Consider the following 16,994-nt stretch of genomic DNA (forward strand, 5'->3'; position numbering starts at 1 on the left):
TTTTGGAAGCCCTCTTTCTTGAAAGACTGAGGATCAGATCCATTATAAGGACATGTTCTAACAGTTCTTCAATAAGCTCCTTCACTCTCTCCATTGCTGCATCTTACAAAAATGTGTGCTAAAAGTATAAAAGTGTGTACTTGATTGCGTAATGGTCAGCATGAACTTTGTGGGCTCAAGCCTCGGTTTCCATGCCATGTTTATAATTTGATCCTGAAGTTGCCATTTACAAGGTATGCCAGAAGTGTGATGAAATACCCTCCCCTTACCTGGCTCTCAAAAAAAAATCAGCATCCACACTAAAACAACCCATGTAATTGGTACCAAATCTATCCTATACCTACTTTCCTTCCACCATCATGCAGTGGCTGTAATTTGCATACTGCTTACAATTGCAGTGCAGTTACATAGCCTGACTGCTCCAACAGTACCACCCAAATCCATGAGGTCTATCATTAAGGAGATCAACAGTTGAGGAGGCTTGGGAACATCACCTACATATTACTTTCCAACATGCACAATGGTGCACATCATTCTGACTTGAAAATATATTGTCAGTCATTCCTTGTTCCTGGGTCTAAGTCCTGGTACTTTTGCCCAATGGCAGTGTTGTGTACCTTCATCACTACAGAGGTTTAAGATGAATGCTCACCACCGCATTTTCAACCATAATTATGAATGGTCAATAAATACTGGCCTTGCTGGAGACACCCAGATTCCCAACATGAATAAATAACAGTAATGTGAAATTAATCAATAACATTCTCAGAACTGGCACAGAAGGTTGTGGGCATTTCTCCATCAATCAATATTAATAACAAATCAAATGGTCATTAATCATGTTGTCCAATTATTGATTGTAATGCATTCAAACTGGCTGCTATGTTTTTCTGTGTACCAAGAGATTGTATGTTAGAAGGGGCATCTTGTGCAGCATGGATGAGTTAGGCCGAAGGGCCTGTTTCCGTGATGTGTAACTCGCCGACGCTTGATTTTGCCACTTCAATCCAGATTTTAAAATACAGTTTAATATTTATCTTACTGAACTATAAATTATGGATATATATTCAAATACTTCATAAATTCTAATAGATTTCCTTTGTGCAAAGATGAAAAAGCAAATAAACCGGTTAACATTTTTGATAGCTTTGCTAACTCAAAGCAGGTTACAGCATTCTTTTGCAAACTCCATTCCACTGTTCAAGTTGCATACTGTTTATTTTTTCATCACAGCTATTAATAAAAGGGTTACTTATTAAAAAACCTTTAAAGTGCTTACCTACCACTGCCTTGCATTACAAACTGTGTAGGGGGGTTTTAAATTTTATTTTATAATAAATTTTCCATTTTACAGAAGATAAATTTAGAACCAACAAAGGAAAAATGAACTGTCAAAACAAAAATAGTTTTAATTTAGACTTTGGAAACAGCAGCTTTCAAACATGAAAAGCCCTCGACCTTGATAGATGTCAGCTCACATTTAAGTTAAAAAAGACATCCAAGACATATGTAGATTTCTACTACGCACAGCGAGTCCCTCAGCTGCAATCCCAGATTGGTATTCTTTGATCGCATTTATCAAAGGAGATAAATGCTTTAAATTACTGGGAATGTGTACTGGGGCAGGGGGAAAGGAAGGGGAAAGCTATGATTTTGCTTGTCAAGAGGTAGAGGAGGATATATATCCAGCGATTCAAACCTAGAGCAAAGTAACGGTGCTTGCATGGCACATAAATTCAAATAGACTGCGCAACAAATATATTTTTCTCCAACCACTGGTCTCTAACAAATATTTCTCCAACCACTGGTCTCTAACAAATATTCAGCATACATCAGACATTGTTGAAGTCCATTTTTGGACCCATTTCAACTATTCTTACTAATGGTCCCATGAGTGGCTGCAGAATATTGTGCATAGAGGTAACATCTTTCCTTTTTGAAGCTTTACTCTAAAGCTACTTCTCCTCTCAGCCTACTGTATATCTATAATATTTACATTCAATGTTATTATTAGAAAATTATATATCATGAAGATTCAATCTTGAAGATAGATATTTTTATTTTTTCGTGCCTGGGCACTTTGGTGACAAAACAGGATTTGGTGCTAAACCTCAACTATCCTTTAGAACCGAACTGACTTCAATGGTTTGATATAAATGAGGTGCCTACTAGGGTTCCTTTCAATGGGTATTCAAGGATCCACCATATAGCCCGAGTCATAAATAAGCTACATCAGGTAAGAAGGGCAGATGTCTTATCTTCAAGGACATAAGTGAACCAAATGACATGTCCCCAACATCCCATAATTACACAGTTGCCAGTGCTGTGATAAGAGCTTCTAATTTTATATTTATTTAATTAACTGCCATTGCAAGATTTGAACTGATGGCTCCTGTCACTGGTCTCAGCCTCTGCAATGCTCATCCACTAATATCGCCATGCTATTATCCTAGCGACAAATTAATTCAAGTTATATCAGGCAAATATTGGAGATAAGGCAATTCACAATTTAAGAAAGTAATCAGTCATTGTCTTGACAGCATATAAAGTGTTGTAAATCACCAAAAAATACCAAGAGGTAAACAACTCCAGAACATTTCATTCCCATTTACAAGATTAATAAGGATTAAGAAACTATTCGGCCCAATCTTCGATGATCTATGGAGAGAAAAATTCCAGCTGTTTCTCAATAGATTCAGACTTTTATTCTCTTTGTCATGGTGCCTAACTGCTTTGTGAAAAAAAATGCTATGACACCAGTCTTAAATTTGATCCAATCTACATTGAAGAATTGCTTCATATCTATATCTTTTCTGGAACACATTGCAAAGTAATCAAGAGGTAGTCTGACAATTGTTCAAGATTTTGGGAGTTTTAGTTAACTTGTTTGGCTACAGAATTCATAGTTCAATGATTTATTATAGGCAGTTAACACATCTTTGATCACATTGCCCATGGATATTTTTTTGTGGGACACTATAAAGGCATCTGCTTAAATGGGTGCAGAAAAAAATAAATAAACGGTAAGTGAATAAGAAAGAAAATTGGAAAACCTATCACCACTTATGAGAAACTATGGTGAAAGCATCTGTAGTCACCCCGCAGTCTTGTCATTGCAATTGTGATTGCTGCAGGGCCAGCAGCAAACAATTATGTGGGTTTGGAAAAGATTCTCCACGAAGCTTGCCAATGTCTCGGGAAGACAATTTACACTGCTGATTTAGAGGTTTTCAGCCAGCTGAAACGGAGACAGCTCTTCAAGAAGTAATACATCAAGAAACCAGCTTATGCTGCAGAATATCAAAACTCCTATAGGAGTCACCAGAGAAGAAATACAATCTAGACTTAAAAGAAATGGAATTATACAGGTTTAAATTCATACAAGTATAACCTCATGAGTGAGGAACAGAATTACTATACAATTGGAGAAGTCTGAATTAATTAAGAACAGTTGTTAAAGGCAAATCATATTTGACTGAACTGATTGTATATTTCCACAAGGTAACCTATATAGACACCTTCAGCTGGGGGGCGGGGGAGGAGTAGGTCACCCATATAGAGATACCTTCAGCTGGGGGGAGGGGGGGGGAAGAGTAAGTCTTCACACAGCCTCTCATGTCTGCTCTGACAATGAATGAGATCTTGGGTAATCTGAACATAACTGGTAGTTGCTACCTCACAACTCCTGTGACTGGGGTTCAATCCTGACCTCCAGCGTTGTGTGCGGTTTGCACATTCTCACTGTAACCAAGTGAATTTCTTCCAGATGTTCTGGTTTCCACTCACAATCCTATGGATTGGTAGATTAATCAGCCACAGCAAATTGTCCCTGTGGTGTTGAGTGTTATTATCTGGGGAGGGGGGTTGGGAAGAGAGTTGATGAGAATATTAGTGAATAATGGAGGATAAAGGAGGGGCTTGAGGGTCAGCACAGATTCTGTGTGCAGAGGGGCTGTTTCCACGTTGTATAACTATGATTCAACCGCATAGTCCCATTTATGAACACTTCTTTCCTCATTAAGAATATGCCTCTGTCTTTAAAAATACTCAAAATCTGCTTCCAGTTTCCCTTGGAGAATATTCCAAACACTCCTGACTTCCCGGCAGAAGGTTTGCAGTAAGAATGGACTAAATGTCCAATGCCTTTTGAAAATCTATATGCATGACAAAGTCCCACATAAAACTCTGATCAGCAAAATTGAGGCCTGCAGTATAAATGGATTTTTAAAAAGTCACTTCTTGTGGTTAATAGCAGTTTTCTGACTGGAGATTAGTCAAAGCAGGGATCAGCACCATGACCACTGTTTTATTGAAATATATTGATGATCTTGATATACATGTGTGGAGTAAAGTTTCAAAAGCTGCAGACAAAACCAAACAGAGATATGATAAACCATGACAATAACAGACACACAATGACCCAAACAGCAAAGGCAGCAATAACAAATGAAATTTAATACAGAAAAGTCCAAAAGTACAGAAAGTAGAAATAAGAAACACCGATACAGTTCTAAATGAAATATATGTGCACTAATCCTTGCAGTGACACATCATATTCAGGGAACACTTTGCAAAAATATACAAGATCCTGCACTTCATAAAGTGGCACAAAAGCACCAACGTTATCTTGACAGTTTCTGAAGGGTTTCCTAGAATACAACTGGGGCATTTTTTCCAAAACTGGTCACACGTTATAGGAAAGAAGGCCCTGCCCGAGGAAGAGAGATTTCAGCCACAATTTTAGACTAAAGCAGAAGAGATTGTGAAGAGACACAAGGGACTGCAGATGCTGGAATTATGAGCAAAACACAAAGTGCTGGAGGAACTCAGCGGGTCAGGCAGCATTGGTGAAAAAAATGGACAGGTGACGTTTCATGTCAGGACCCACCTTCAGAGATTGAGAAGAGATTTGACAAAGCTGCGTACAAGTAATATTGGTTTGGAAAGTGGATTAGTTAGGAGATCATTCGAGGATCACAGGAAAATTTTGATATGATGGAAGAAATATACAAGGGAGATGCAAGAAAAAAAAGAACTTTCATTTGTACATACCACGATTACAATTTTGAACGAGCTGCCTGTAAAGGAACTGGAAATAGAATTGCTTCATCACAGAAGACTGTGATCCAAGTGAGATTATTAACCTGATACTCAACTGACTCAACAGCCCTCTGTTCCTTCACTCCTGCTAAACTTTCCGGGTTCACTGGAAAATGTATTATTCTACCATGTAACATTTTAAAATAAGTGAATTTAAAGTGTGTTGGAGTATTAATTGGAATAACATTCAACAGTCTAGAAATCTACTAGACTGTCACTGAAGCACCGAGCCAGATTGACAAGTGTCTTACTACATGCACTGATACCTCAAAAAGCTATCCTTTTCAATAATGCTATTGGTTTAAATGATCTTATGAGCTCGCTGCTTGAGGTGTTCCCTGGCTGGGATAAAAATGCATCAGGCATAAAAGTTTAAGAAGTATGAAGATACAAATTCTACCGTTTTGACTTTATCACTCGAGAAATTGTTCCCCATTCAACCTTGTGTTAGGTCATATCCCTTTGGAGAGATACCCATACAAGATTCAATTTTAAGATCATTGAACCTAATTGGGGTTTTTTTTTTTTTTTAAATGCTTCATCAAACTGATGTATACAACATGCCTCATCTAATGATGTAAACATATCTTTCATTCTGCACACTGACAGAAAAGCTTACTCTTCATTTATGTGCCACAGATTCAGTTCATTACTCTCTAAACTGTCCCCATATGCACTAGTGCTGCAAAGATATTGCCTAACAGAATCAAAATGCCATACTAATTGAACTAAAGTTCAACTATGGACAATCAATTTAGTTATTCATTTAGCTAAATGTTTTTACTTCTCAATTTTGCCATTGGAAATTATTTAAATAAATGGCATTCTATTTATAAATTGTGAATGCAGTTTCATTTTAAAGCTTCTTTAGCATACCAAAAGCATTTTTAAGCACACAAATTAATGACTTCAATACCCATAAACAAAGTCAAATAATCTGCTCCAGGTGAATTAAAGAATAACCTTTAATATTGAAATTTTGGCCAAAATATTCATGTATATTGCCAATATATAGTACCAGTGAGCTTTATTTTTAAATAAGTATTTGGGGTCTTCATTGAACATTTAAAAATTACAATCCATCAGCAGTATCGGAGTGTCACCCTGGATTATGTAATCAAATTCTGTAACGTTGTTTTACCCAAAACCTTCTCACTCTCACACATGAATATCAACCTAAGGCTCAATTAAATTCCAGCACTTAAAAATTCGTCCATATTAACTTGTTGAATTTTGATGTTTTAATAGTTTGCTGTCTTCCACGATATCATAATGTGACGTCAATTTCCATAGTTTTTCTTATTCTTTTCGTGTCATTTGTGAAATTATTAACAACAGGATAAACTTAATTATACCCCCTCTGTACATTTTAAAGACAAACGCTACTAATTATCCATAATATGTTCCAATAAAGAGATATCAGTAAAATCAAACTTAAGGCTTCAGAGCTATTATCCCTCAAGATGGTAAACTGAAATAAATGATATATCTGGACTTCCTTTGTGATACATCAACAGAAAAATCTCAGCCATTCCTTCACTTGTCTCTTCGTTGGTGGTGGTATTGGGGTGGGGGCAGGGGTGGTGAAACTGAAACATAGTCATCTATCAAGAACAGACACTGTGGATGACTTAATATTGCAAAGCTAACTAATAAAATAACTTCAAGACAGAGACTGAGCCGTGGCATGCATTTTGAAAATCTGGAACTCATGTACTCTCCAAGGACATGAACTGAGAATACTGCACTGAGATCAAGCTTGCAAAATCCACCACTGCAGCAAACATTCACTGCTACAGCAAGCTGTGCCAGAGCTACAAAAGGTGCAGCCAATGCACAAAAAATATTACTGCAGCAATCAAGTGAAATTTGATTCTTCCTCACATCATCATACATAGTGTACAGTCTACACTGCTAGATTTGACCTTGAAAGCTAGGAATCACACATGCAGAATAATCAATCTTATCTCCACACCATATTTTAACAATTTAATTTGTAAAGAACATTTAACATTGGGATATTTTACTTTATTTCATAAGAATTTTAAGAAACAAAATGTCATACAAAGCCACTTAAGTATCAGAATAGGTGGGTAAACATTTATTCAAACAGGTAGGTTTCAGGGAACATCTGAAAATGAACACAATGAGGCAGAGACTGCAAAATAGCTTCACTCTGGCAATGGTGGAGGTCCAGGACATAAAGGTCAATTTCGGAAATGGGACGGGGAGTTGAAGTGCTGAGCCACCGGAAGATCAGGTTGGTTAGTGCGAACTAAGCGGAGGTGTTGGGCGAAGCGATCGCCGAGCCTGCGCTTGGTCTCGCCGATGTAGAGATGTTGACTCCTGGAACAGCGGATGCAGTAGATGAGGTTGGAGGAGGTGCAGGTGAACCTCTGCCTCACCTGGAAAGACTGCTTGGGGCCTTGGATGGAGTCGAGGGGGGAGGTAAAGCAACAAGTGTAGCATTGCCTGCAGTTGCAAGGGAAAGTACCCGGGAAGGGGGTGGTTTGGGTGGGAAGGGACAAATTGACCGCGGAGTTATGTAGGGAACGGTCTCTGCAGAAAGCAGAGGAGATGGGAAGATGTGGCCAGTGGTAGGATCCCATTTGAGGTGGCGAAAATGTCGGAGGATTATATGTTGCATGCGATGGCTGGTGGGGTGGAAGGTGAGGATAAGGGGGACTCTGTCCTTGTTACGAGTAGGGGGATGGGGAGTGAGCGGAGCTGCAAGATATAGAGGAGACCCTGCTGAGAGCCTCATCTATAATGGACGACGGGAACCCCCATTCCCTAAAGAAGGAGGATGTCTCCGATGCCCTGGTCTGGAACACCTCATCCTGGGTGCATATGCGGCGTAGATGGAGGAATTGAGAGTAGGGGATAGATTTCCCCCCCCCCCCCCCCCCACCACCGACATCAGTCTGAAGAAGGGTCTCGACCTGAAACGTCACTTATTCCTTCTCTCCATAGATGCTGCCCCACCTGCTGAGTTCCTCCAGCATTTTTGTCTAGTTTCCAGCATCTGCAGTTCTTTCTCAAACATGATATTTCAATGATTCATTTTAAACACAACATACTTAAAATATAAAATTCTCTTATTCGAATTTGAACACACAAACATTGGCTCTAGAAGAGAATGAGTGCCAAGGTTGATGATCTATCATAATTTGGCTCTGATTGAATGCGGCCTGCAGTGGTAGAGTGATGATATGTGGTCGAGGACATCGACAGCATTGCGAGGCCAGGCCGACCGCTGCCACTCTGACCTCATGCTGTCGCCAGGACAACGGGCTTTTATGGCCAACTTTAGATACAAGATTTTTAGCTTTCAATACCTTTATCCCATCCAAGCTGATCTCCAAACTCGTGGAAATTGAATTTAGCACTCACCTCTGCAACTGGATCCTCAACATACTGACCAACAAACCACAATCAGTGAGAATAGGTGACAAATCATCCTCCACAATAATCCTGAACACTGGTGCCCTGCAAGGACGCATTCCTGGCCCCCTTCTTTACTCCTTATACACTGACAACAGTGCAGCCAAATCCAAATCCGATTCTATTTACAAATTCGCAGACGGCACCACTGTAGTGGGCCTGATATCAAATAATGACGAGGCGGAGTCGAGGAAGGAGATTGAGAACCTCACAACCTGGTGCCTGGACAACAACCTTTCCTTCAATGTCAGCAAGATTAAAAAGATTGTGATCGATTTCAGGTGGCGAAGCGGTACACATACCCCGGTATACAGTGACGGTGCTGAAGGGATGGCTAAAAGCTGCTAGTTCCTCAGTGTAAATATCACCAGCAATAAAATACCCCTTGATGTAGTTACTGATAAAGAAAATAATCAAAGGGCGTTGATGGAGATATTTGATAAGTTGCAAAGATATAGGAAAAGGAACAGTGGCACTTTTAGGATTGCTGCCTTGAAGCTAGCCGTGTGTCCTTATAAGACATCAAAGACCAGAAGAAGCAGTAGACAAAGAAAACAAAGATTTAGAGAAGGAGATGTACAAAGACAGAGGGCATGCTTGCGAATTGTTGTACATCTGAGAATTTTATACGTGGGCGTCCTTGGGAAATAAGATGGGCACAACCTATCTTTCTGTTCAAAATATTAAGTTACAAGCTAAAATCAGCTGGGCCTGGAACTGTTCCAGTGCTGGTCAGCCCACAGGTAAAGATCTGTGACCAAAGATACTAGAGCAAGCCTTCTACTATCTTTGTCTGTGACTGTATTTAAATTAACATTGTTTTACACACTGCTGACTGGAGAAGGCCAAGATTCCAAAATGTCTGCTGCATTTCAAATTGCTTTTCAAAATCCTTGGTTCATCGCACAAAATTGTGCCATCAAAAACAATCCCTGCATATTTCATCCACCTCCATGACTACAATAAACAAATATTTCTGGGCACATCCTGATTGTCCCAAGCTACTATCTACCTCATTGGAGATCCTTGGACTATATTTAATCAGACTTTACTGGAATTTATCTTGTGCTAAACGTTATTCCCTTCATCGGCTATCTGTACACTGCAGGCGGCTCATGCATAGCCTTTCCGCTGACGGGTTAGAATGCAACAAAAAGCTTTCCACTGTACCTCTGTACACATGACAATAAGCTAAATGAAACTATCCACAGTATTTGTGACCATAGTGATTTTAAACCTAATTCTCATCAGTAAACACAAACCCAACCACTAACTTGAAAAACATTTGCTAAACATTAATCATTTAGTGCAATTCAAAGTCAGTTGCCAATGGCATTTTTCATAGTTTTAAGTCTGTTAAAAAGGCATGATTAAGTCTCCAATGGTTATGTCACATATTACTGTGAAACGACATTTGGAAAGATCTGGTAGGAAGGGTTTAGAGAGATATGGGGCAAATGCAGGCAAATGGAACTAGCCCAATATGACAACTTGGTCAGCATAGACAAGGAGGGCTGAAGGGCCTGTTTCCATGCTGCACAGTTGCATAGCTCCACATTACTGTTTACACTGAACATTAGAACAGGAAATAGACTATTGACTGACGTCTATTACAAACCCACTGACTCCCACAACTATACTTCTTCCCACCCTGCTTCCTGCAAAGACTCTATCCCCGACTCCGAATTCCTCTGTCTACGCCGCATCTGCGCCCAGGATGAGGTGTTCCATACTAGAACATCCGAGATGTCCTCATTCTATAGGGAACGAGTGTTCCCCTCTCACATCATAGATGAGGCCGTCACTCGTGTCTCCTCGGTACCCCGCAGCTCCGCACTTGCTCCCCCTCGTCGCAACAGGGGCAGAGTCCTCCTAGTCCTTACCTTTCACCCCATCAGCCGCCGCATACAACACATAATCCTCCAAAATGTCCACCACCTCCAACGGGATCCCACCACTAGACACATTTTCCTATCTCCACCCCTTTCCGCCTTCCACAGAAACCAGTCCCTCTGCAACTCCCTGGTTAACTAATCGCTTCCCACCCAAACCACCCCCTCCCCAGGTAACTTCCCCTGCAACCTCAGAAGATACAACACCTGTCCCTATACCTCCTCCCTCGACTCTGTCCAGAGACCCCGACAGTTCTTTCAGGTTAGGCAGAGCTTCACTTGCACCTCCTCCAACCTCATCTACTGTATCCAAAATTGCTGGGGAAACTCAGCGGGTGCAGCAGCAGATGCTGCTGCACCCGCTGAGTTTCCCCAGCAATTTTGTGTACCTTCGATATTCCAGCATCTGCAGTTCCCTTTTGAACACTTCATCTACTGTATCCGTTGTTCAAGATATGGACTCTTATAGGGTGATTTCACGAAAGGTCACTGGAGCGTAGATCCGCACCCACGTGACCGCAAAATTTAACTGGGGGACAAGCGTCACTTCCGGTACATGTTAGTGAATGGGAAAACACGCACTTTCACACCCGTTAAAAACATCGAAAACGGCCAGTTTTTGAGCTGCAATTTACTGTACCAGTCGGGGTGACCGTGAGGCACAGCTACCTAAATTTACAGTTAAAAAAAAAGATAGAAACTAAGGTAAATTCAAGAGGGAGCTGAAGGTGCAAAAACAGCGGAGGTTGTTAGCGGACATTTGTCGTGGAGATTTAAAGATCCAAAATATCGGGAATTATCGCGTTTGCTCGCTGCATTTCATCAAAAGTAAGGCATTATTGGCTTTGTTATCTTTATTCATTTGTTAGATGAAAAGTATTAAAAGTTAGAAATCCTTCAGTAAAATTGCAAAATCCCCCATTGTTCTCAGGTGGGTTTTAACATGCAAAATGAAAACGCTTCTGAAGCTCCATTTACCATTTAAATAATCGTAAACTCTCAATGCGTTTGGAAATAAATTTTACTCAGATGCAAGCTAAGGAATGGGATAATTGTCAGCTGTTAGTTGGACAAAATCAGGAGATTTTATTATTTGCCAAAATATATTTCTCAATGTTTCTTGTTTAAAGCCTGCACAATAACCCAAACTACTTATTTATTTATCATCTAATAACAGACAAGCCTGCAGCATGGAATTATGTCAACAATCCTGATTGGGCACCCACTGTGAGCAGGATAGACAATGTGCACAAGAACGCCATGCACGTGCAACAAGAAGAGAGTATTAAAGCAGATTTGGTCGCAGCTCAAGCATCTATAGCTCTGCAAGTTGATGCTGAACTTTGAACGATTATTTAAATGGTAAATGGAGCTTCAGAAGCGTTTTCACTTTGCATGTTAAAACCCACCTAAGAACCATGGGCGATTTTGCAATTTTACTGACGGATTTTTCACTTTTAAAACTTTTCATCTAACAAATGAATAAAGATAACAAAGCCAATAATGCCTTACTTTTGATGAAATGCAGCGAGCAAACGCAATAATTCCCGATATTTTGGATCTTTAAATCTCCACGACAAATGTCCGCTAACAACTTCCGCTGTTTTTGCACCTTCAGCTCCCTCTTGAATTTACCTTAGTTTCTATTTTTTTTTTAACTGTAAATTTAGGTAGCTGTGCCTCACGGTCACCCCGACTGGTACAGTAAATTGCAGCTCAAAAATTGGCCGTTTTCGATGTTTTTAACGGGTGTGAAAGTGCGTGTTTTCCCATTCACTAACATGTACCGGAAGTGACGCTTGTCCCCCAGTTAAATTTTGTGGTCACGTGGGTGCGGATCTATGCTCCAGTGACCTTTCGTGAAATCACCCTATACATCAGCGAGACCAAATGCAGACTGGGCGGTCATTTCGCAGAACACCTTCTCTCAGCCCGCCTGAACCTACCTGATCTCCCGGTTGCACATTAATTCTTCTTCCCATTCCTACACAGACCTTGTGTGTAAGAAGGAACTGCAGATGCTGGTTTAAACCGAAGAGAGACACGAAAAGCTGGAGTAACTCAGCGGGACAGACAGCATCTCTGGAGAAGGAATGGGTGACGTTTAGGGTCGAGACCCTTCAGTCTGAAGAAGGGTCTCGACCCAAAATGTCACCCATTCCTTCTCTCCAGAGATGCTGTCTGTCCCGCTGAGTTACTCCAGCTTTTTGTGTCTACCTACACAGACCTTTCTGTCCTCGGTCTCCTCCATTGTCAGAGGTTAAAACGCAAATTGGGGGAACAGTATCTCATATTTCGCTTTACAGCCCAGTGGTATGAATATTGATTTACCTCACTTCAGATAGCCCCGACATTCCCTCTCTCTCTATCCCTACCACACCCAAGTGGCACTAGCTTCTCGTTTTCACCCTACAAACAGCTGGCATGGCCTGTTTCCTTTATCATCATTACTTTTTTGCATATCTTTCATTCATTGTTCTTTATCTCTCCACATCACCGTCTATATCTCTCATTTCCCTATCCCTAACCAGTCTGAAGAGTGGTATTGACCCGAAACATCACCCATTCCAGTGATGCTACCTGTCCCGCTGTTACTCCAGCTTTATGTGTCTATCTACAATTTTTAAACAATATTTTGAAATAGTTTTCTGAAAATACTTAGCATGCAATTTTTTTTATTCCTAAAGCAGTTGTGTGAAAATGTATTCAATTTTGATATTAATGGAAAAAATAAATGTTGATAACTTCTACCCTGCCACATTCAAATAGCTACATAATGTGAAGAATGATTCTGATTACTGAATCTGATTACTGAAGAGACCAAATTTGCAAAGCATGCAGTATTGCATTTTGATTTTAAAGTTTGTTAACATCCAAACGTTTTGAGAGATCAGTAGAGTGCATTCGTTTTGTGCATATTACTTCAAATAAAAGCATAGTTTAGCTAAACACAGTTGGAAAAAAATAACTCCAATGATTGAGAATGCAGGATTTTGAAATAGATAATTTGCACTGAATAAACATAATTGGAAAAGACTTCAATGACTCTGCAGCCGGTGGGTCGGTCGCTGGCCGGGACTGGGGAGGGAGGGAGGGAGGGACGCCCGCCATTTTAGGCCCGCCCCCCGGCCGCAGAGCCGGCGTTGGCCCGCCGCCCGCCCACCCGCCCGCTTCAGCCCGCACCGGCCACTCTACTCACAACGAAAGCTGTCATCTCCCTCCTCCAACTCCGAGCGTGGCGTCCCCGCCCGCTCCACCATCAGGCGGCTTTATTGGATTAAAATGTCAGCATCATCACGGCCGCCGACTTCATTTTGTGTGTGCTCGTCATCGGTTTCGGCTGGGCTGGCGGCGAACTCTGGGCACGTCACGTTCGGGCCAACCTCGTGAGTCTCCGTCAGCGGCCCCGACGCCGACTCGGATATTTCCGGAGCGAGCCCGACTCCACGAAGCTGCCAGCTTGTAACAGACTGCCCAAGGTTATGTTACCCATCGAACGAAGGCAGTCTGTTCTCTGCACTAAAACAGATGCACACACATTATCAAGTGCCATCTACATTTAATGAACCTGAAATGTTCAAGGATGCTCCATAGGGCTTTTCTAGAAAACAAGTCACTATTCATTTTACTGTTATATTGAACTTTTCCTGCATTGGAAACGAATCCTTATTTTGTAATAAATTAAAAAATTAACATTTATAATATTAATTGCCTTTTTCAAGTTTATTGCATCCCAAAACGCTTTATAAGTAACTCATTGGCGGTCATTCGAAACGAGTATGACTGTCCTCATGGCGGATGCCTGTGCGTGACTTTGTTTAACGTGGGGAGACTGGTACACAGATAGCCACCAGATCTGGGTCAGGATCCAGTGACATGGAGTCTAAGACGACTGCAGCCTTTTCTGCTGCAGCCTTCATCCACCTTCCCAGCCGTTGTGACGCCCCACCAAGTTCAGCCTTCGTCCTCCGCCTGTTCCACCGTTGAGATCTTGGTTTGATTGCTCAGTGTCAGAGTCCTCACCCTCGACCTTGCCGCCATGGGGGCCCTACCAGGAGCATCGCTCCAGACCGCATCGTTCTCAGGATCACACAAGCTTCTCCACCACAATGTGACAATCCATGGAGAATCCACACTCTCACACACACTCTCACACATACACTCACACATACTCACACAACCAACTAATACTGCAGGTGAAATTATTATTATTATCATTAATTTGATTGTTTAATTGAAGTGACATTCAGCAAACAGAATGTACAGCTTTCGAAGAAAATTCTTTGTATTACAGTTGTTATGAAATGGGTTTTACAATTCCATAATTACAACATTTGGTGGGTTTGACATTCTGCATAAATAAAAACAGTTTAGTTTAGAGATACAGTGTGGAAACAGGCCCAATCCACACACCCGTTCACTAGATCTATCCTGGACACCAGGGACAATTTACAGATGCCAATTAACCTCTTTGGAATGTGGGAGGAAAGCTGAGTACCTATACAACAGAAACTATAAATGATCATACATTCTACAAAGGCAGTTACGGTGAATTGATGCACACATAAAGATTAAACCATGGCTCAGCAATATTGACTCTGGAATAAGAGAATAGGGATTTATTTTTCAAACTATTTTATGACACAGCCAATTATGTGACAGACAGGAACCCAATCTCTAGTTAATGGGTGATGCTTGGCTTGGAGAGGTGACATGAGAGATCACTTTGTGTCAGAATGCATTGAGAGTTTTATAAATGGAGTCACAACATACAAGGTGAAAGGGATGATGATCAATGCAAAATTAGACTCTTGTTTCAGCTACCTTCGTCAAAGAAAGGACAGTGACAGCACAGACATGTGCTAGGACCATGCCAGGAATTATTGTCAAAAGATAATCTTAAAAGCTAGCTTAGTTTAGTCTATTATTGTCATATATACCGAGGTACAGTGAAAAGGCTTTTTGTTGTGTGCTGTACGCACAGCGAAAAGATTATACATGACTACAATCTGGCCGATAATAGTAGCAGGATAAAGGGTATAACATTTAGTGAACTAAAGAATTAAAATAGTGGAACGATTGTAATGAATGACAGCAGATCTTTTTCTAGGACCAGCATGCAGAGAGTCACCTGGCTTAGACACCAACTTGGTGTGAAACACGGTGTAATTTTACTCTAGTACAGTGATTCCCAACCTGGGGCCATAACCATGGCAAATTTCAGGGGGGGCCACAGAAAAATTTGGGGATTTAGGGGGCCACGTGTTCAATGAAGGGGCCACTTTTTTTCCGCTAATAATGTCAGGGGGGGCACAGAAAAATTAAAGAGCCCAAGGGGGCTATCAACTAAAAAAGGTTGGGAACCACTGCTCTAGTAGATGAAAGTAAGATCTAATTCTGGGGTTCCCCACCTTTTTTATCCTGTTTACCCCTGGCAACTTTAATAGAACATAACAATGTTATTTCATTTATTTATGAATAACTAATGATGAATAGATACCGGTATACCAGAACCAAACACATTCAGTCAATGAGAAAAAATATGTACAAATCCAGAATCAACAAATTTACCCCCTGGGGGTAAATTTACCCCAGGTTGGGAACCCTTGATCTAATTGAAGACAAAAAGGACTGGACTAATTAAGTGGGTCAGGCAACATATCTGGAGAACATGGATAGGTGATGTTTCAAGTTGGGACCCTTCTTTAAGCATGTCTTTCCTTGGTAAACCAGCATCCACATTTCCTTGTTGAAACAATAAAATCTAAGTGACCTTTTTTTCTGAAATCTGAAAATAATAATGTACAAAGTGAAAACATCTTCCTCTATTCAGGAATCATTGAGGAAAAAAGATTAACCTAGGGTGGCAAAGTGCCCCACTGGTAGAGCCACTGCCTCCACTCAGATAGCACCCAAGATCTGGTTCAATCCTGACCTCGGGTGCCTTCCCTGTGACCGCCTGGATGCTCTGGTTTCCTCCCGACGTGAGGGTTGGTTGGTACATTGGTCTCTGTAAATTATCCTGAGTGTGTAGGCGAGTGGTAATCTCTGATGGGAGTGCGAGATGAGTGGCAGCACGGTGGTGCAGTGATAGAGTTGCTGCCTTACAGTGCTTGCAGCACCAGAGCCCTGGGTTCAATCCCGACTACGGTTGCTATCTGTACGGAGTTTGTATGTTCTCCATGTGACTGCGTGGGTTTTGTCCGAGATCTTCGGTTTCCTCCCACACTCCAAAGACGTACAAGTTTGTAGGTTAATTGGCTTGAGTTTGTATGCTTGGTATACAGTAAGTGTAAATTGTCCCTAGTGTGTGTAGGCTTGTGTTAAAGTGTGGTGATTGCTGGTCGGTGCAGACTCGGTGGGCCGAAGGGCCTATTTCCGCTATGTAACTGTAAACTAAACTAAACGAGTAAAAAAATGGGATTAATGTAAATGGGTAGTTGATGGTTGGGGTGGGCTTGGAGGGCTGAAGGGACTGTTTCTGTGCTGTATCACTCGATGACTGTCTTTCAAAGTGGATGGAATGAGGTCAGGAAAAATGTACATCAACCTGTAATA

The 16,994-nt window shown here is 41.1% G+C and overlaps 1 protein-coding gene across 2 annotated transcripts in view; it reads right to left on the minus strand.

The window, feature by feature from the left end:
• The window catches only part of LOC116987372, a 45,306-nt gene extending 31,441 nt beyond the window's left edge, over positions 1-13,865 (minus strand). Inside the window, exon 1 of one of the 2 annotated variants that reach the window (XM_033043365.1) lies at positions 13,636-13,865. In XM_033043365.1, coding sequence (XP_032899256.1) covers positions 13,636-13,650 — 15 coding nt within the window. In that variant the 5' untranslated portion in view covers positions 13,651-13,865. The remainder of the gene's footprint in view (positions 1-13,635) is intronic. The other variant, XM_033043364.1, reaches the window with a different exon arrangement.
• Between the last annotated feature and the right edge of the window lie 3,129 nt (positions 13,866-16,994).

Source organism: Amblyraja radiata, chromosome 25 (genome assembly GCF_010909765.2).
Source record: "Amblyraja radiata isolate CabotCenter1 chromosome 25, sAmbRad1.1.pri, whole genome shotgun sequence".
NCBI classification, from domain to species: Eukaryota; Metazoa; Chordata; class Chondrichthyes; order Rajiformes; family Rajidae; genus Amblyraja; species Amblyraja radiata.